The sequence below is a fragment of the Protomyctophum bolini genome, assembly GCF_963924005.1.
Source record: "Protomyctophum bolini genome assembly, chromosome: 3".
NCBI classification, from domain to species: domain Eukaryota; kingdom Metazoa; phylum Chordata; class Actinopteri; order Myctophiformes; family Myctophidae; genus Protomyctophum; species Protomyctophum bolini.
This window is the reverse complement of record NC_137864.1, coordinates 21,641,985-21,657,678: the sequence shown is the minus strand read 5'-3', so window position 1 is coordinate 21,657,678 and position 15,694 is coordinate 21,641,985. Positions and strand designations below refer to the sequence as shown.

At 41.8% G+C, this 15,694-nt stretch overlaps 1 protein-coding gene across 1 annotated transcript; it reads right to left on the bottom strand.

The window, feature by feature from the left end:
- Positions 1-1,726: 1,726 nt before the first annotated feature.
- LOC308313077 (suppressor of cytokine signaling 1-like) lies at positions 1,727-10,254 on the bottom strand. The gene is made up of 4 exons (XM_080759980.1): positions 10,140-10,254; positions 6,063-6,459; positions 5,107-5,297; positions 1,727-2,061 (listed from the first exon to the last, which is right to left on the bottom strand). Exons 2-4 carry the CDS (start codon positions 6,378-6,380, stop codon positions 1,731-1,733), a joined length of 840 nt encoding a protein of 279 aa, XP_080616106.1. The 5' UTR covers positions 6,381-6,459; positions 10,140-10,254; the 3' UTR covers positions 1,727-1,730.
- Between the last annotated feature and the right edge of the window lie 5,440 nt (positions 10,255-15,694).

Below are 15,694 nucleotides of genomic sequence, written 5' to 3'. Positions count from 1 at the left end.
TTTTTTTCTTTTTCTTTTTTTTTTACACAAACAAAACATTCTGCCTTATTTCCCACGCCCTGCATAAAAAGTCTGCCAAAGCAAAAGTACCTTTCCTAAAACAAAATTCCAGTTTTTCATAGTCCTCCAACCAGAAAAAGTCAGCACAGATGGTTGTCATTTTACAAAATAATACATGTCTTAATTCTTCATATAATGGGCAGTAAAACAAAAGATGAATTTCATTTTCAATTTATTTTAAATCACACACTAGACAGACTCTGTCCTCCTCAGGAGTACCAATGGATCTACCCGTTTCTAAAGCTAATGGTCATGACAGATGCCAGCTCATTTGTAGACCTGGCATCTGTTCATATTATAGTTTCAATGTACAGATTATTGACTTTGGTTTTTTATTCTGCTGTTAGAAGGTTATTTTGTTTACTGTTATGACTATTTCTATATGGATTTGATTTATTTACCTTGTGTTGTTCTTGCTTACTGTGAATCGATCTGGATTAAAGATGCTATAAGCAATAATAATATTATTGCTTATAGCATCTTTAATCCAGATCGATTCACAGTAAGCAAGAACAACACAAGGTAAATAAATCATAGACAAGACATTTTTGTCTTTGTGACACATCTATGGGGCCACAATCTGCATTCAAAGATGTTCCTAGAAGTCATTGATCGAAAATAAACCCGGTCGCAATGACTAACCAATCAGGAAGTAGACAGGCAAAATCGACCAATGACAAAGCTTCTAGGAAAATCTTTGAACGCAGATTGCGGCCCCTAGATGTGTCACAGAGACTACATTGTTTTTGGGAGCGTTGCATTGCTGGCTGTCTGAATAAAAAATAAATTAAAAAAAGCTAAATGCTTACATTGTAAATTGAAAATCAATACATAACAAAACATTCTACATTTTTAAGAGTTAAAACATTCAAGTACTGTGTACTAAGTACTGTAAGCCTAGTTGTGTGATAAAGCCTGGTTGACAGCCTTGCTCTCCCATCACTCCCGTGAAGTCCTGAATTCATGGAGCATAGTTTAGTTTTTGACAATTTTGGTCATTTGGGCTCTAAACTACTACTAAATCATGAAATAATACCCTGTACGTACATTTGTGCTTGTCTGTGCATGTGTAGATCTATAGTCCTGTTCCTGTAGTAGAGTCTCTGACTGTGTTGCTGAGTCCAGGTAGGTTTATAGATCTGTGCGGTACAGTGCAGAGCCCTCCTACAGATGTAATTTAGATCTATATATCATAGGGATATTCCTGTAGGTTGTCTCTGACTGTGTTGCTGAGTCCAGGCAGGTGTGTAGATCTTTGTGCTCCTTGGCCTGGTGCAGAGCCTTCCTACAGATGTAATTTAGATCTATATATCATAGGGATAGTCCTGTAGGTTGTCTCTGACTGTGTTGCTGAGTCCAGGCAGGTGTGTAGATCTTTGTGCTCCGTAGGCCTGGTGCAGAGCCCTCCTACAGATGTAATTTAGATCTATATATCATAGGGATAGTCCTGTAGGTAGTCTCTGACTGGGTTGCTGAGTTCAGGCAGGTGTGTAGATCTGTGCGCTCCGTAGGCCTGGTGCAGAGCCCTCCTACAGATGTAATTTAGATCTATATATCATAGGGATAGTCCTGTAGGTTGTCTCTGACTGTGTTGCTGAGTCCAGGCAGGTGTGTAGATCTTTGTGCTCCGTAGGCCTGGTGCAGAGCCCTCCTACAGATGTAATTTAGATCTATATATCATAGGGATAGTCCTGTAGGTAGTCTCTGACTGGGTTGCTGAGTTCAGGCAGGTGTGTAGATCTGTGCGCTCCGTAGGCCCGGTGCAGAGCCCGCCTGCAGATCGCCTGCAGCCTATCGGGTCGCTCCGTGCGGTACGGCCGTCGCAGCCTCCCTGACGCCGCGCCGGACATGTAGAAGGCCAGCAGGCCCAGCAGCGAATCGAACGTCTTGTTGCTGCCTTGTAGGCTGAACAGCTGATTGGCCAGCAGCACGCGGACGCTGGTGGGGCCGTCGTCGCCGCGGTAGCTCAGCGTGAAGAAGATGTCTATCCGCCCGCTGTCCCTGCATGGACCACAGTGTTGATTTAGTCGACTACAGTGTTGTTTTTGTCGACTAAGACGAAAAATGTTCGTCGACTATACCTTATTTCACCGGTGAAAACTAAATGGAAACTACATGAAAACTGAGCTAAGATGACTAAAACTAATACTAAATATATTGACAATTTCTTTCATCAACAGCTAAAAACTTTAGTCATTTTACACTTGGTTGCATGCTGAAAATTGCAGATCTACAAGCTCACAATGCGCCACACTGCGACGCATTGTGAGCTTGTAGATTTGCTATTTTCAGACTGCATGCAACAACCTGAGCACTACCAAGCATAAAATGATATCACAACGTGTCGCGCTGCGACAAGTTGTGATATTGTAGATCTGATATTTTCAGCAAGTATAAAATCAGCCATTACGACGGCATCAAGGCTCACCAAAATACATTTTAGTCGACTAAGGTCGACTAAAATCTTATGCTATTTAGTCGACTGAAACTAGACTAACTAATACATTCCAGGTGACTAAAATGTGACTAATACTAAGGGAAAACTATTCAAGAGACTATGACTAAAACTAAAATAGAAATGTAATGCCAAAAATAACACTGGTCGACTAAAACTATGACGAAAAGTGTTCATCGACTCTACCTTTTTTCACTGACGGTATACTCGAGGAGATCATTTTATGCTTGGTAGTGCTCGGGTTGTTGCATGCAGTCTGAAAATAGCAAATCTACAAGCTCACAATGCGTCGCAGTGTGACGCATTGTGAGCTTGTAGATCTGCAATTTTCAGCATGCAACCAAGTGTAAAATCTGCCATTACAATGCCATCAAGGCCTGCAAAATAATGCAGTTTATATTTAGTCGTATGATATTTAGTCAATAAAAACGGTGACTAAAATATGACTAGAACCCACGACGTGGGTCGAGGACGTGGGTCAAAAGTAAACATTAAAAGTACATTTTCTGATTTAACATCAATGCAATGCTGTGTTGAATTATAAAAAAAGAAAATCAATGACTTATTTTGAATGAAATTGCAGATCTACGAGGAGTAGTAGTATAGGACGGAGGAGGCTCTCTATACATCCTCCCGGTGGGGGCTCCTCACTGCCAGGTGAGCCCGTAGGATGCAACAGCAGGACAGTGCGTGTGTGCGTGCGTGTGTGCACGTAGGAATTAATTGGCAAAAAAAGGAAACAACATGCACATCCTCAACCCAAGCTTAGGCAGAGGGGGGGCGATGATGAATAGCAAAACTAATAAACGTTCGCACACTGAGGGCTCCAACGAGACAGATGCCTTACAGTATGTTGACAGCCTCTATGCATACACACGCCATTTTGGAAAATAACTTTATGGGCCCCTACCCTACTTATACTTCCTTCACAGGTTTTACCAATTACACTAATTAGGGCTCTGTTCCATTTTAGTGCAGCACAGTGGTTCTCAAACTTTTATTTATTTATTTCAAGGACCCCCATAACTCTGAGTGTACAAATGGGCCCAAATGGACCCGCATTTGTATACTTTGTACACACTACTACACACAGAGTTACACATCCGCAGTTTCCGCACGAGGACATTTGGACCCCACTCAAGGACACTTTGAGACGTAGTGGTGTAGCAGTGTGTCCAGTGAGCCAACATGTATAATAGAGGGTATGTGCATGCATGAAGTGAATGGCAAATTGAGTGGCAAAGTTAGTGTCAAAGTGAGTTTATCGTCGTTTAATACAATCAGATAGGACTTTTCTGTTTGGATGTATGGCCTGTGGAGGCCAGAAAGTAGGTTTTTTTGCCACTCGCAGTAGACGCCCCCGCATAATTTCCGGGTATGATGATGTCACGCGCATACAGTATATACCCTCTATAGCAGCACCCTGTTTGAAGAATGGGAATGGAACAGAGCCTTCATTAGTATCATCGGTAACACCTGTGAAGGAAGTATAGGAAGAGGCCCGAGTTAATTCCAAAATGGCTGCTCTGCATCTATAGAGCTTATTGTACACAAAATGTCTCGAGCTCAAAACTCTTCGTCAGACAGCAATTAATTGACATAACGACTAAATTGGGGATTGGCGCATGCCACTTATAGGCTTTGGCCTGACAGCGTGTCGCGTGTCCGAGTCCCGTTCATGACAACCTTTGCTGCTATGTCTCTCCCATTCTTCCACTCCCTCTTCACTTGATACTATCAATAAAGGCAGAAAAGCCAAAAAACTAATAAAAAAAGGCAAAAGCAAAAATAAATAAATTGTCCTACACAAAATGCTCTCGTAAAAAGAGACGTCCACCTACACTTTGCAGAGGTACAGGAAGTGAAGTGGCGATGGAGTGTCTATTTTTCTGTTGGGTTGCAGACAGAGACAAGCTGTCCACACATCAGTATGAGCAATAGTGCCAGACTGGCATCCAGCTGGGCACAGATGTACCCGCTATACCTGCTGCCTGCCTGGCAGAGCTGAGCTGAGCTGCACTCCACTGAACTGAGACTGTTCTAAACACACTTCTAAAACACAACCCACGGCGAGTGAGTGAGTAGTACATTTAATGACTACATTGGAAAGTCTGTCTGTCTGTCTGTCTGAGAGTTGGTAACCAAATGGACCCTTATAGATCTTTAACTATTTAAATGAAACCGTTTAATTTTTCCGCTCTCAAGAGTAAAATTATTGTTAAACATCTGCATTACTTAATTTAAAAGAAGTCCACACAATTAGAGAATGTATAGAAGAATTGTTATTTTGATCGTTTGCCACAACATCATGGAATCAGGGACAAAATCTTCTCCAACGTCAAACAAAACATTTCTTTAGTTTTGAGTCTGAATCTCGTCAAATGGTCCGGTCGCAGCGGTCCGACGCCGCTCAAAAGTTGAATAAATTAATGGGCCTTGAAATGAAAAGGGTTGAAAATCACTGCCTGTTGTTCTTACCTTCCCATGTAGACAGTGTTCTTACCTTATAAGGAAGGCTATAAGTCCCATGTAGACAGTGTTTTTACCTTTATAAGGAAGGCTATAAGTCCCATGTAGACAGTGTTTTTTACCTTATAAGGAAGGCTCCGGGCTCACATGCGTTCAGCACACGGTGGGCGCTCTCCATGCTCATTGGTCCCCAGTAGAAGCCACTCCTCTGCAGCATCAGGTGGGTGTGTCTAACCAGACGATACTCCTCGTCAGAGCTGAACACACGCAGGTGAGACGGCCAGCGGTCTGCCTCCTGTCTGCTGACCACCACCTGTAACAAGTGGTACGATTTCAGCTCACAACGAACAAATGATTCACTCACGACTTGTCTCAGCATCTTGTTTCAACATTTCACCACCCTGAAAATGACCTTTCTGAGCTGCATAATGTTACAGGGACAGTCATGACTTGTTCCACCAGTCTTGTGATCTCTGGTAACGTAGCTCTGGTGATCACCCCTTTACACCATTTAAGAACTCCAGGCAGGTTAAGACTAAAGATTCAGATTCCTTTATTTGTAAAACACTTAGGAATTTGTTTTGACTTTGCGTGTGTGCATTCCTTATTCCTTTTTAACAAATAATAACAAAAAACAAATACAACACCGTGCAAAAAGTACAAAATAAAGTGCAGTTATGGAACATAACAAACATGTCCGGTGACACTCCCTATAGGGGGCGGGGGAGGGAGGGAAAGCAGAGTCATTTAGCAGCCTGGCGGGTTGAGGGGAAAAAGCTCAGTGGCGGGCTTTTGTAGCATTCGGCAGCCGCAACCTTCTCCCAGAGGGGAGCAGGGTGAGGAGGCCGTGGCCAGGGTGGGAGGGGTCGGCCATGATCTTTCTCGTTCTCCTCAATGCCTGGGCAACGCCCACCCCTCCACCCCCCGCCCGGACAGTCAGGACACCAAAGGTTGACCAAAAGGCGGGACGGGAGCTCAGGGGGGCCGAGACCATGCAGCGGCCCCCACATACATGACGTTGCTGCACACGTGCGTGCGTGCGTGCGTGCGTGCGTGCGTGCGTGCGTATGCTCTCTACCTGCTTCCAGAGCGGCTGCTTTTGGACCTGTGGTGGTGGTTCTGGCTCACAGTCCTGACGGACCTGCTCTTCTCTGTGCTGTGGTGACGTTCCTTCTGCTGCTTTCAGACCCTGCTCTGGGTTCCTCTGGGTCTGTGGAGCTCCTCCTCTGGGTGGAGGTTCTACTGGCTGTGGTGGTGTTCGGCTCAGCCTGTCTGGAGGTCTGGGTTCCTGGCGGTGGTGTTCTGCTGCAGGTCTACTGTCCACAGTAGTTCTGACCATCCTGCAGTGAAGAAGCCCTGCTCGGAACTTCTTCTCCCATCGTCTGCAGATGTGCATCCACCATGGCAGAGATGAAGGAGAAGATCACGTTCTTCTATAGATGACACGCGAGGAACCCTGGAGACACCTTGTCACCCTGCAGGACACAAAGGCAAGGCCTTTTCAACAACAAGGTAATAAAGCGTCGCAGACATATCAAAAAGTATTTATTTAAACACCTGTAAGCCTCAGAAAAAGCCAACTCGACTGCTGACAAATCATGACAACAAACACAATGTTTTGGGCCGAACAAATAATTCCCTTCTTTTTTTTTCGGGCCCAAAAAATGTGTTTATTGTCGTGATTTGTCAGCAGTCGAGTTGGCTTTGTCTGAGGCTTACAGGTCTTTAGATAAATGTACTTTCTGACAAGTCTATGGGAAAAATGAATGGGAAATTCTCTTCCGGAGAGGGGGACTGCCACACTCCATAGAGCACCTACGTCACTGACCTGGGTCACGTCAGTTTGACAACAAATTATCATCTAGTCTTTTGAGGAAAGTATTTTAGTCATCTGAAATCGTTTAGTCTTAGTCAAGTCTTAGTCGACTAACTATCAAAATATTTTAGTCTTTTGGTCTTAGTCAAAAAAAATGATACTGGGTCACGTTGATTTCCCACCATTCTGAATCCCCGTTTTTAAAAGTGGATTTTAGATTTTAATAGTATTTTTGTTCTCTTTTAACTAGCATACAAAAGCCAGTGAAACTTCATTTCGTTCTCTTATGCATTGTATGTATCTGCTGAATGACAATAAAGTCTATTGGCCCGAGATCTATCTATCTATCTATCTAGACACCACGATTATCCCATTCAGGACGGGAACCCCTGTTGGTGGTTTAAGCATTATGTTATATTTTAGCTATTGAAAAATAGCAGAACTGCTACGAGCTTGTAGATGTGCTATTTTGGAAAAATCATGAAAATGTCGCGCAAATCTTTGAATATATATTCTTTCAGAGCGAACGTTTTCAACTCAAATCTTTGCTTTTATGGGGCGTCCTGGAACAACACATGTTCAGATGTGGGTCCGCGGCCAAATACAGATAATTCTGGGGGTCGTTAACATGAAAAAGGTTGAGCAACACTGGCACATAGAAACAGGATTTAGAAGCTTATTTATTTATTTTTTGAATCGACCCCATGTCTAAATGGGTTATGCTCTTAGCTGCAAACTGGTCTCACACTGAAACAGAAGTGAACAAGAGTTCTAAATTATATTAAACTAATTTATAAATCCTTAACATCATCTCCAGGTTCCAACAGTGAGGTTTGTCACCATATGAGCCACTGCTAAACACTGCCTCCTTGTGGTCACCATGAGCCACTGTCACTGACTGTGTTACACTGCTTCTATTGTGGAAGAGAAGTATTACCAGTAATGTCCATGATAATACACTGTTCACAAGTTTGTGGACGCGTGTGCGCGCGCACACACACACACACACACACACACACACACACACACAGAGGCAGGCACGATAACACATAATCAGTCAAAGGACGGATAAGAAGCTCTTAAAACGAAAGGCTTTCACTTTTGGTCTGAGTAAGGAGTGCAGCGCTCTTTAGCCTACTCAGCTTGTAGATCTGTTATTTCCGTTGCATGACAAGGCATTGATTGATTAATTGAAATATTTATTAACAGTTTGCAGAATTACATTACATTTCAAGCACAAACTCAATACAAAGACTGTTAACTGTGAGTGGACGACCCAATTAAGCATTACACTTGTTTACAAGAGGGTCCACCTTGTTCAATTCATCAAAACATTTAGTGACGTACAAATAGACACTTATAGTCAAAGGAATCATCATAAAGGAGGTAAAAAGGGAAAAGAAACATATACAGTGAGCGACATATACAGCCGATTGTCCAGAACCGCCACAAAAGCCTCTGCCCGGGCTCTGGAAATCCCAAATCCATATCACCCCTACATCTCCATATATGGAACTGTCCTGTTCTGACATCACCCCCCGAACAGGAACTGTTCTAGTTGCGAACGCAGTGAGCACTTACTATGAGACCTAGCAGATCATGTCTGTCTGTCTGTCTGTCTGTCTGTCTGTCTGTCTGTCTGTCTGTCTGTCTGTCTGTCTGTCTGTCCCGCTTTTGTGCCCATATATGGAGCTGAGTGATTTGTGTCACCATGACTCAGCCATAACCATATAAGGAGTCCCCAAAGCAGCTATACGTCCAAAACCCAAATATGTACGAGCTGCGTTCGCTTCCCGCGTTTGCGCGTCAAATCATATATAAATAACGACAATAGGTCGCATGCAGACACCGAGACTGCATTTTGTTTTTAGTTTTTATTCAGAATTAAAAATGCAGTATTGGTGTGTGCGACCTATATTACCGTTATTTAGCATGTAGGCATACCATCAAAAATATATCAAATAGGAAGTTGCATTAATTATAGCCTAATGAGATCATTAATTATGTGTATCTCTATGAAACCATTGCATCCAAATATTGAATAATGTGGACAGTGGATCTGTTAATCTAATAATGTTATGTAATAATGCATCAAACAGTGGATCTGTTAATCTAATAATGTTGTGTAATAATGCATCAAACAGTGGATCTGTTAATCTAATAATGTTGTGTAATAATGCATCAAACAGTGGATTTGTTAATCTAATAATGTTGTGTAATAATGCATCAAACAGTGGATTTGTTAATCTAATAATGTTGTGTAATAATGCATCAAACAGTGGATTTGTTAATCTAATAATGTTGTGTAATAATGCATCAAACAGTGGATTTGTTAATCTAATAATGCTGATTAATAAATAATGCATCAAACTGGATCATGGGACACTCCTGGAAGTTAATGCATAATCCATATATCCAGGTCTATATAAAAAAGGCTACATTTGTCATTGTAATTATGGGATAATGATCTATTTATTTAAAAATAAATTGGTGAATCATTTGAATATGATTTTGCACCAAACTTATTAATTTGGAACATGGCGGGGCCCAGGTGGTTCCAAAACTTTGTAGCTGCCAATGTCATGTGGCATTGTGCATAAGAAAGTTGCAGTCTGTGTTGTTTTTGGCGGCACATTTTGATTTTAGATTTAGTCAGTCTCTTGACTAGTCTCTCTTCATTTAGTTTTAGTCACATTTTAGTCACCTGTTATGTTTTAGTTATGTGTTTAGTCTAGTTTTAGTCGACTAAATATCATAAGATTTTAGTCGACTGAAATCTACGGTTGATTTTGACGATTGATTTAGCGGATGATTTAGCTGTGACACGTTGTGAGCTTGTAGATCGGCTATTTTCAGCATGCAACCAAGTGTAAGAGGATTTATACTGGATCTCTTGTCCACTATAGTCCCTTCCTAACATTTTAGTCTAGTTTTTATTTGTTGACGAAATTTGAGTATATTTAGTCTTAGTTTTAGTCATTATAGCTTAATTAGTTTTCATTTAGTTTCCATTTAGTTTTCATCAGTGGAAAAAGGTAGTCATAGTTTTAGTCGACGAAAACAACACTCTGTAGCCTAATGATCATAGCCTACAATAAACACATCCCTTTTTTCTAATCAATCAGATCAGATTTTGCACCAATATGGAACATATATTTGTAATGCATGTAGGCTAGCCCATATGATGGGATAATATCTGCAAGAGCCCTAGGCCTACTAAACCATTCAGTTGTTGATGAATGGAGATTGAATGTAGTTTTCGCACCAAACCTGATGGAATTGGTAAACGTTTTAAGTTAAAACGTTTACCAATTCCATCAGGTTTGGTTTTTAACTCACCCGTTTCCATCCACGCTCCTCCTTATATGTATTGCTGTCGTTTCTTCTTTCTCTGCAGATCGAGGCTATAGCCTACGTTACGGTCATTTCAGTTGCATTTTTACTCTCCCTTGTTTTACTCTTTGCACAGACTCGCAGTTCATTTGTTTATTTTGTGAATGTTATGTGGGCGTGGGTTTACAGGACTCATTTTCATAGGCTCACACGCACAGAATGACAGAAAGGGTTTATCTCTCTCTGTGTTAGTTTCACATTTAGACTACTTTTACTTTCGGTTAGTGTTCATAATAAAGCTGACTATTGTTCACATCATGTCATGGTGGAACTTTCTGCACTTGCTCCATTAACATGCCTTTCATCTACATAAACGTTCAGAGTTCAAATATAAAGTGCTCACCTGATGATCACGGATGTTATATAAGTGGCCGGTGGGTATAAGCTGCCGGGGTGTTCCGTATTGTCAAATAAAATGCATTTTAACCCGATCGGTGGCCATTTTTTCTCAAAATGTTATAGGCTACCGGTACTTACATTCAGCGTGTAATACACCTCCCAACCCATAGGGTCGCGCGTAGTTGAAAGGGTATCGTTGAAAGCAAACTCATGGTTTCAAATATATTTGAAATGTATTTATTCATTATTTACATAAACCAAGCCTTATTATCACAGATATGCGAAAGCAAAGGTCTGAAAAATATAATCCCATGGGCTAATATATAAATAACTATGATGAACTATGATGTTTATGTTTATCATTATTATTACATAGCATAATGGTGAGAAGAGAGATGAGGTCACGTGGTCTGTGTGCATGGTGCAGCTAGGCTGAATACTTTCACTTTGCCCCGATCCCTCTTCTGTGAAATCACGTGACATCTGAGCAGATGTAGTGACAGGCGCACTACATAGTGTGCACACACACACACACACACACACACACACTGTCTGAGAATGGTTGTTATGACAGCTAGGATAACAATAGTAAATGATGCATGAATAGAGCAGCATGGTGTAAAGCAGGGCTCTGCAACCTTTTTCACAGTGATGAAGTGCCATGTTTATGATGTTTTCATTTCCTTGATAGTCTAGACTCTAGGCTACCATCACTGTACCATGTATAATTATGACACCACATCAAAATGAAATGTTCCCAAATTATTTTCATTGTCCATTCAGGAGTATATACTGTATATCCCTATGGGATATGCAGCTTATACTTCACTGTGCAACGGTCCTATATGCTGGGAAATAGCAGATATGCAAACTCACAGCACATCTCATTCAAGACACTGAACTTGCAGATCTGCCATTTTTGCCATCCAAATGCATTATGGTTAAATGGGCCCTAAGAGATGCAGAAATTAACTTTTGTGTGTGTCTGTCTGTGTGTGTGTGTGTGTGTGTGTGTGTGTGTGTGTGTGTGTGTGTGTGTGTGTGTGTGTGTGTGTGTGTGTGTGTGTGTGTGTGTTTGCGCGTGTGCGTGTGTGTGCGTGTGTGTGAGACGCAACTTGGCCTGTTGTAGCGCCACCATGCGGCTGATTTGAAAACTGTCAAGTGGCATTTCTTCCTCAGCCTATAGTGGGAAGCATGCACTTCTTTCATGTGGATTCCAAGTGATTCGATTTCCCAAAAGTTGCGTAACTGATCTGACAGTGCCTGTTCCTCTCCGACGCTGATGTGCATCACTTCAATCACTCTCTCTCTCTCTCTCTCTCTCTCTCTCTCTCTCTCTCTCTCTCATAATAATATAGTCCTCACCTTGGACATTGGCCTATAGGCTGGTCGGGGGGGTAGGACCAAGGGATTTGGGATTTGTTTATAAACATTTTGGTATTTGTTTATAAACATTTGTGATTTGTTTATAAACATTTGTGATTTGTTTATAAACATTTTGGGATTTGTTTATAAACATTTGGGATTTGTTTATAAACATTTGGGATTTGTTTACAAACATTTGGGATTTGTTTATAAACATTTGGGATTTGTAAGTCTCATGGGGGGGTAGGACCACTACCAGTTTACCTGTAGTAAGTCTCATGGTCGGGGGGGTAGGACCAAGGGATTTGGGATTTGTTTATAAACATTTTGGTATTTGTTTATAAACATTTGTGATTTGTTTATAAACATTTGTGATTTGTTTATAAACATTTTGGGCTCTGTATAATATGTTGCCTAGGGCCTCAAAAGGCCTAGAACCGGCACTGCCTTTCTTTTTTGTCTCCATCTGGGCCTTTGGAGAGATCCAAGTTGCGCACGGATGCTTGTTATTTTTTTCCAGTGGTTCCTATGCTATAATATATCTAATTATTATTGATCATTGAAAATGTTGAAACAATTTCAATCTTTACTGTTGAAAACTGGGCCCCTTGAGGATTGATCAAAGAATTCGTCCCTGATCCAAATGGTAGCTGTCTGCACTCTGCAGAAATACCTACTATATTGTCAGAGTTGCTTGCTACACTATACTAACTGCATCTGCAACACTGTGGTCAGCCTGTCTGTCGTTGCTGTGGTCGGCGCGTCTATCATGCGCTGTATATTACTGGCTGTTTGATTGCAAACTGTTTTGTGGTGTCTGCGCCCGCACTCTTCACAGTGAATGCCCCTGCGTTCTACAATTACGCGCGACATGCCTGCCAACCAGACATACAAAACACCTGTTTCCTCAGTGTTTCTCTTCTTAGTTCAACAGTTAGTTCAGTACAGTTCCTAGTAGACACATAGGTTAGGACATAGAGCAGAACAGGAATTCATCATAAAGGAGGTAAAAAGGGAAAAGAAAAGTCCGTATAGGTGCCTAACTTTAATGGGATATTATACAGTAATATACAGTCTGAGACTCCGAGTTATTATTGGACCATAAATGAATTCAAACTAGCCTCCAGTTGCAGTAGTTACAGACAGCGTTTCTAAGCGTTTTGCTGACACCGCGTGGCTGAACTGGGCGGCGCTGCCTCATCAGTTGTCATGGCTACAACAGCGGAGCGTTTATTAGCATATAACACACATTAACCCTTTATATACACATTAACCCTTTCTGTACACCTTTTAGAGGACCTGCCCTTGTGGGTGAACACCTTTTATTTCTCTTACTAAATGAAGCAACAGAGAATCAACGGAAAATTATATCAAAACCAAAATGTACAAGCAATCAAATCAAATCATACTTTATTTATATAGCACATTTAAAACAACCAAGATTGACCAAAGTGCTGTACAGATGGGAGCAATGATTGAAACAAAGCAATGCAATGTATAGGGAAGTGTGACATATGCAACGAAAATAACAGATCTACAAGCTGAGTGCAGAGCGCTGTGCTCCTTACTGAGCACTGAGCTTCTTATCCATCCTTTGACTGATTGTGTGTGTGTGTGTGTGTGTGTGTGTGTGTGTGTGTGTGTGTGTGTGTGTGTGTGTGTGTGTGTGTGTGTGTGTGTGTGTGTGTGTGTGTGTGTGCATCATCAGTGGTGGGAAAAGTAGGCTACTCCAATGTTATACTTAAGCAAAAGTATACTGCAATGATAGATGTACTCTGTTAAGTCCCGTGTTAAAAATGTACTCAAGTAAAAGTACAAAAGCCAAGTGGCTATAGGCCTCATACAGAATGTCCCATTTCAAGTTTTCAAATGCATAAACATCTTTTGAAAATAGCAGATCTACAAGCTCACAATGCGACGCATTGTGAGCCTGTAGATCTGCTATTTTCAAATGGTCGAAATATGTATGTGCGCGCGTGCATGTGTGAATCTCCCATCATGCAGCTGGGCTCGGCGTGGGTGGCTGGGCATCCTCTTGGCTGCTTCTGTGCGTGAGGTAGATGGCTGTCATTACCGCCATCAGGCTGTAGGTGGCGACCACACACTGTAAACACAACACAACATGCATGCATGACTGTTACAAATCATATACATGTTTTATAGAGATATGATGTGTGCGTGCGTGCATGTGTGTGTGATTTAACTTCTAACCTTTTTGTTACAAACTTTTGTGAGTCCGCGTGTGCATGATACCTATATGTGAGTGCCATTTTGACCACTTTAACCATAATGTATATCATATGAGCTTGTAGATCTGCATGGGACAGACAGACAGACAGACAGTGTTCAGCTACACAGCAGACAGACAGACAGACAGTGTTCAGCTACACAGACAGACAGACAGACAGACAGTGTTCAGCTACACAGAAGACAGACAGACAGACAGACAGTGTTCAGCTACACAGCAGACAGTGTTCAGCTACACAGCAGACAGACAGGCAGACAGTGTTCAGCTACACAGCAGACAGACAGTGTTCAGCTACACAGCAGACAGACAGACAGACAGTGTTCAGCTACACAGACAGACAGACAGATCCCCTATACATTAGCAGGCTGAGGAACAGTTGTTAGATTCCCATTGACAATGATTGGATGATGTACGATGATAAGAGCGCCCTCAAAGTGATTTGTTTTCCCCCACAGGCCACCAGACTGTTAAATAAATAGAAAGTGACTTTGCAATGACTTTGTGATATTTAGATATTTTAGTATTTCCAAGTGTCCATGATGTCATGGACACTGCAGGGCTAACTTACTTCATGGACTACATGTTGTCTCAGTAAGACAAGTGTAGTCCAGGAATTACCCACATAAAAACATCTAACTTTACCCATAGGTCACTAATGTGGTGTAACACCTACCTTCACCTCCGTTATGAGATGACCGAAGCTGCTCAGAGGAATCCTGTTCTTGACCGGAGAGGTTGGCACGATTATTTTTTTTTCTTTTATTCTTACACAAATTATTGATTTATGATATATATCGTTATGCATATGCCTACTAGATTTATTTGTTGACAAAATTGTCAATATTGGCCTATTTAGTAGCCTTACTGCAAGAAGGAAGGATTTCTAACTCAAAGCAACAATGGCTAAATGGTTTATTAGGGATCACTCTCCAAGCCCTTTCACTGAACAAAAAGGGGTGCCATCAAAAGGGCAAACTTCAAGCACCCTCGAGCGAGGACTCACTTCTGATGGGAGCCGGCCTCTTCATCATGGTTGATCCTGTTCTGACACCGTAAGCAGGGACGTGTACACATAGACATCAAAGGGGGCTGCCCTTTTACCAGTCTGTAAAACAACTGCCCTCTCCCAGACCATGAATGAAGCATTTACTGTGGTGAAAGAAATGCAAATGCCACTCCACTCCTTTCCATGCCATGCTGGAAGGCAGCATTCAGGAGAATTGCGTTTATTTCCGAAGTCTCCTGAACTTGAATGCAGTATATTTTGCATTAAACTAATTTGTTTAGAAATCGCGACGCGTTGTGAGCTTGTAGATGTGCTTGTTGTGAGCTTGTGAGCTTTATAGATCAGCTTATAGATCTGCTATTTTCGCTGTTTTAACATAGCACTCTCTGCACGTCCCTGATGGTGAGCACCTCGCCTCATCACCATCACCTGGCCCTGGCCGGGAGTCTTCACCCTTTGAACTCTGAGAAGCTTTGTTCTCTGGCCCACATGCAAGCTCTGATCAACTGGCTGCCTCTGATATGTAAAGTAGGCCTTCACTGA

Coding starts and splice junctions, on each gene's coding strand:
- LOC308313077 (XM_080759980.1), bottom strand. CDS start 6,380: ATGCACATCTGCAGACGATGGGAGAAGAAGTTCCGAGCAGGGCTTCTT. Junction 5,298..6,062: donor AGCAGCCGCTCTGGAAGCAG/GTAGAGAGCATA, acceptor CACTTGTTACAG/GTGGTGGTCAGCAGACAGGA. Junction 2,062..5,106: donor CCCGGAGCCTTCCTTATAAG/GTAAAAAACACT, acceptor TGGTCCATGCAG/GGACAGCGGGCGGATAGACA.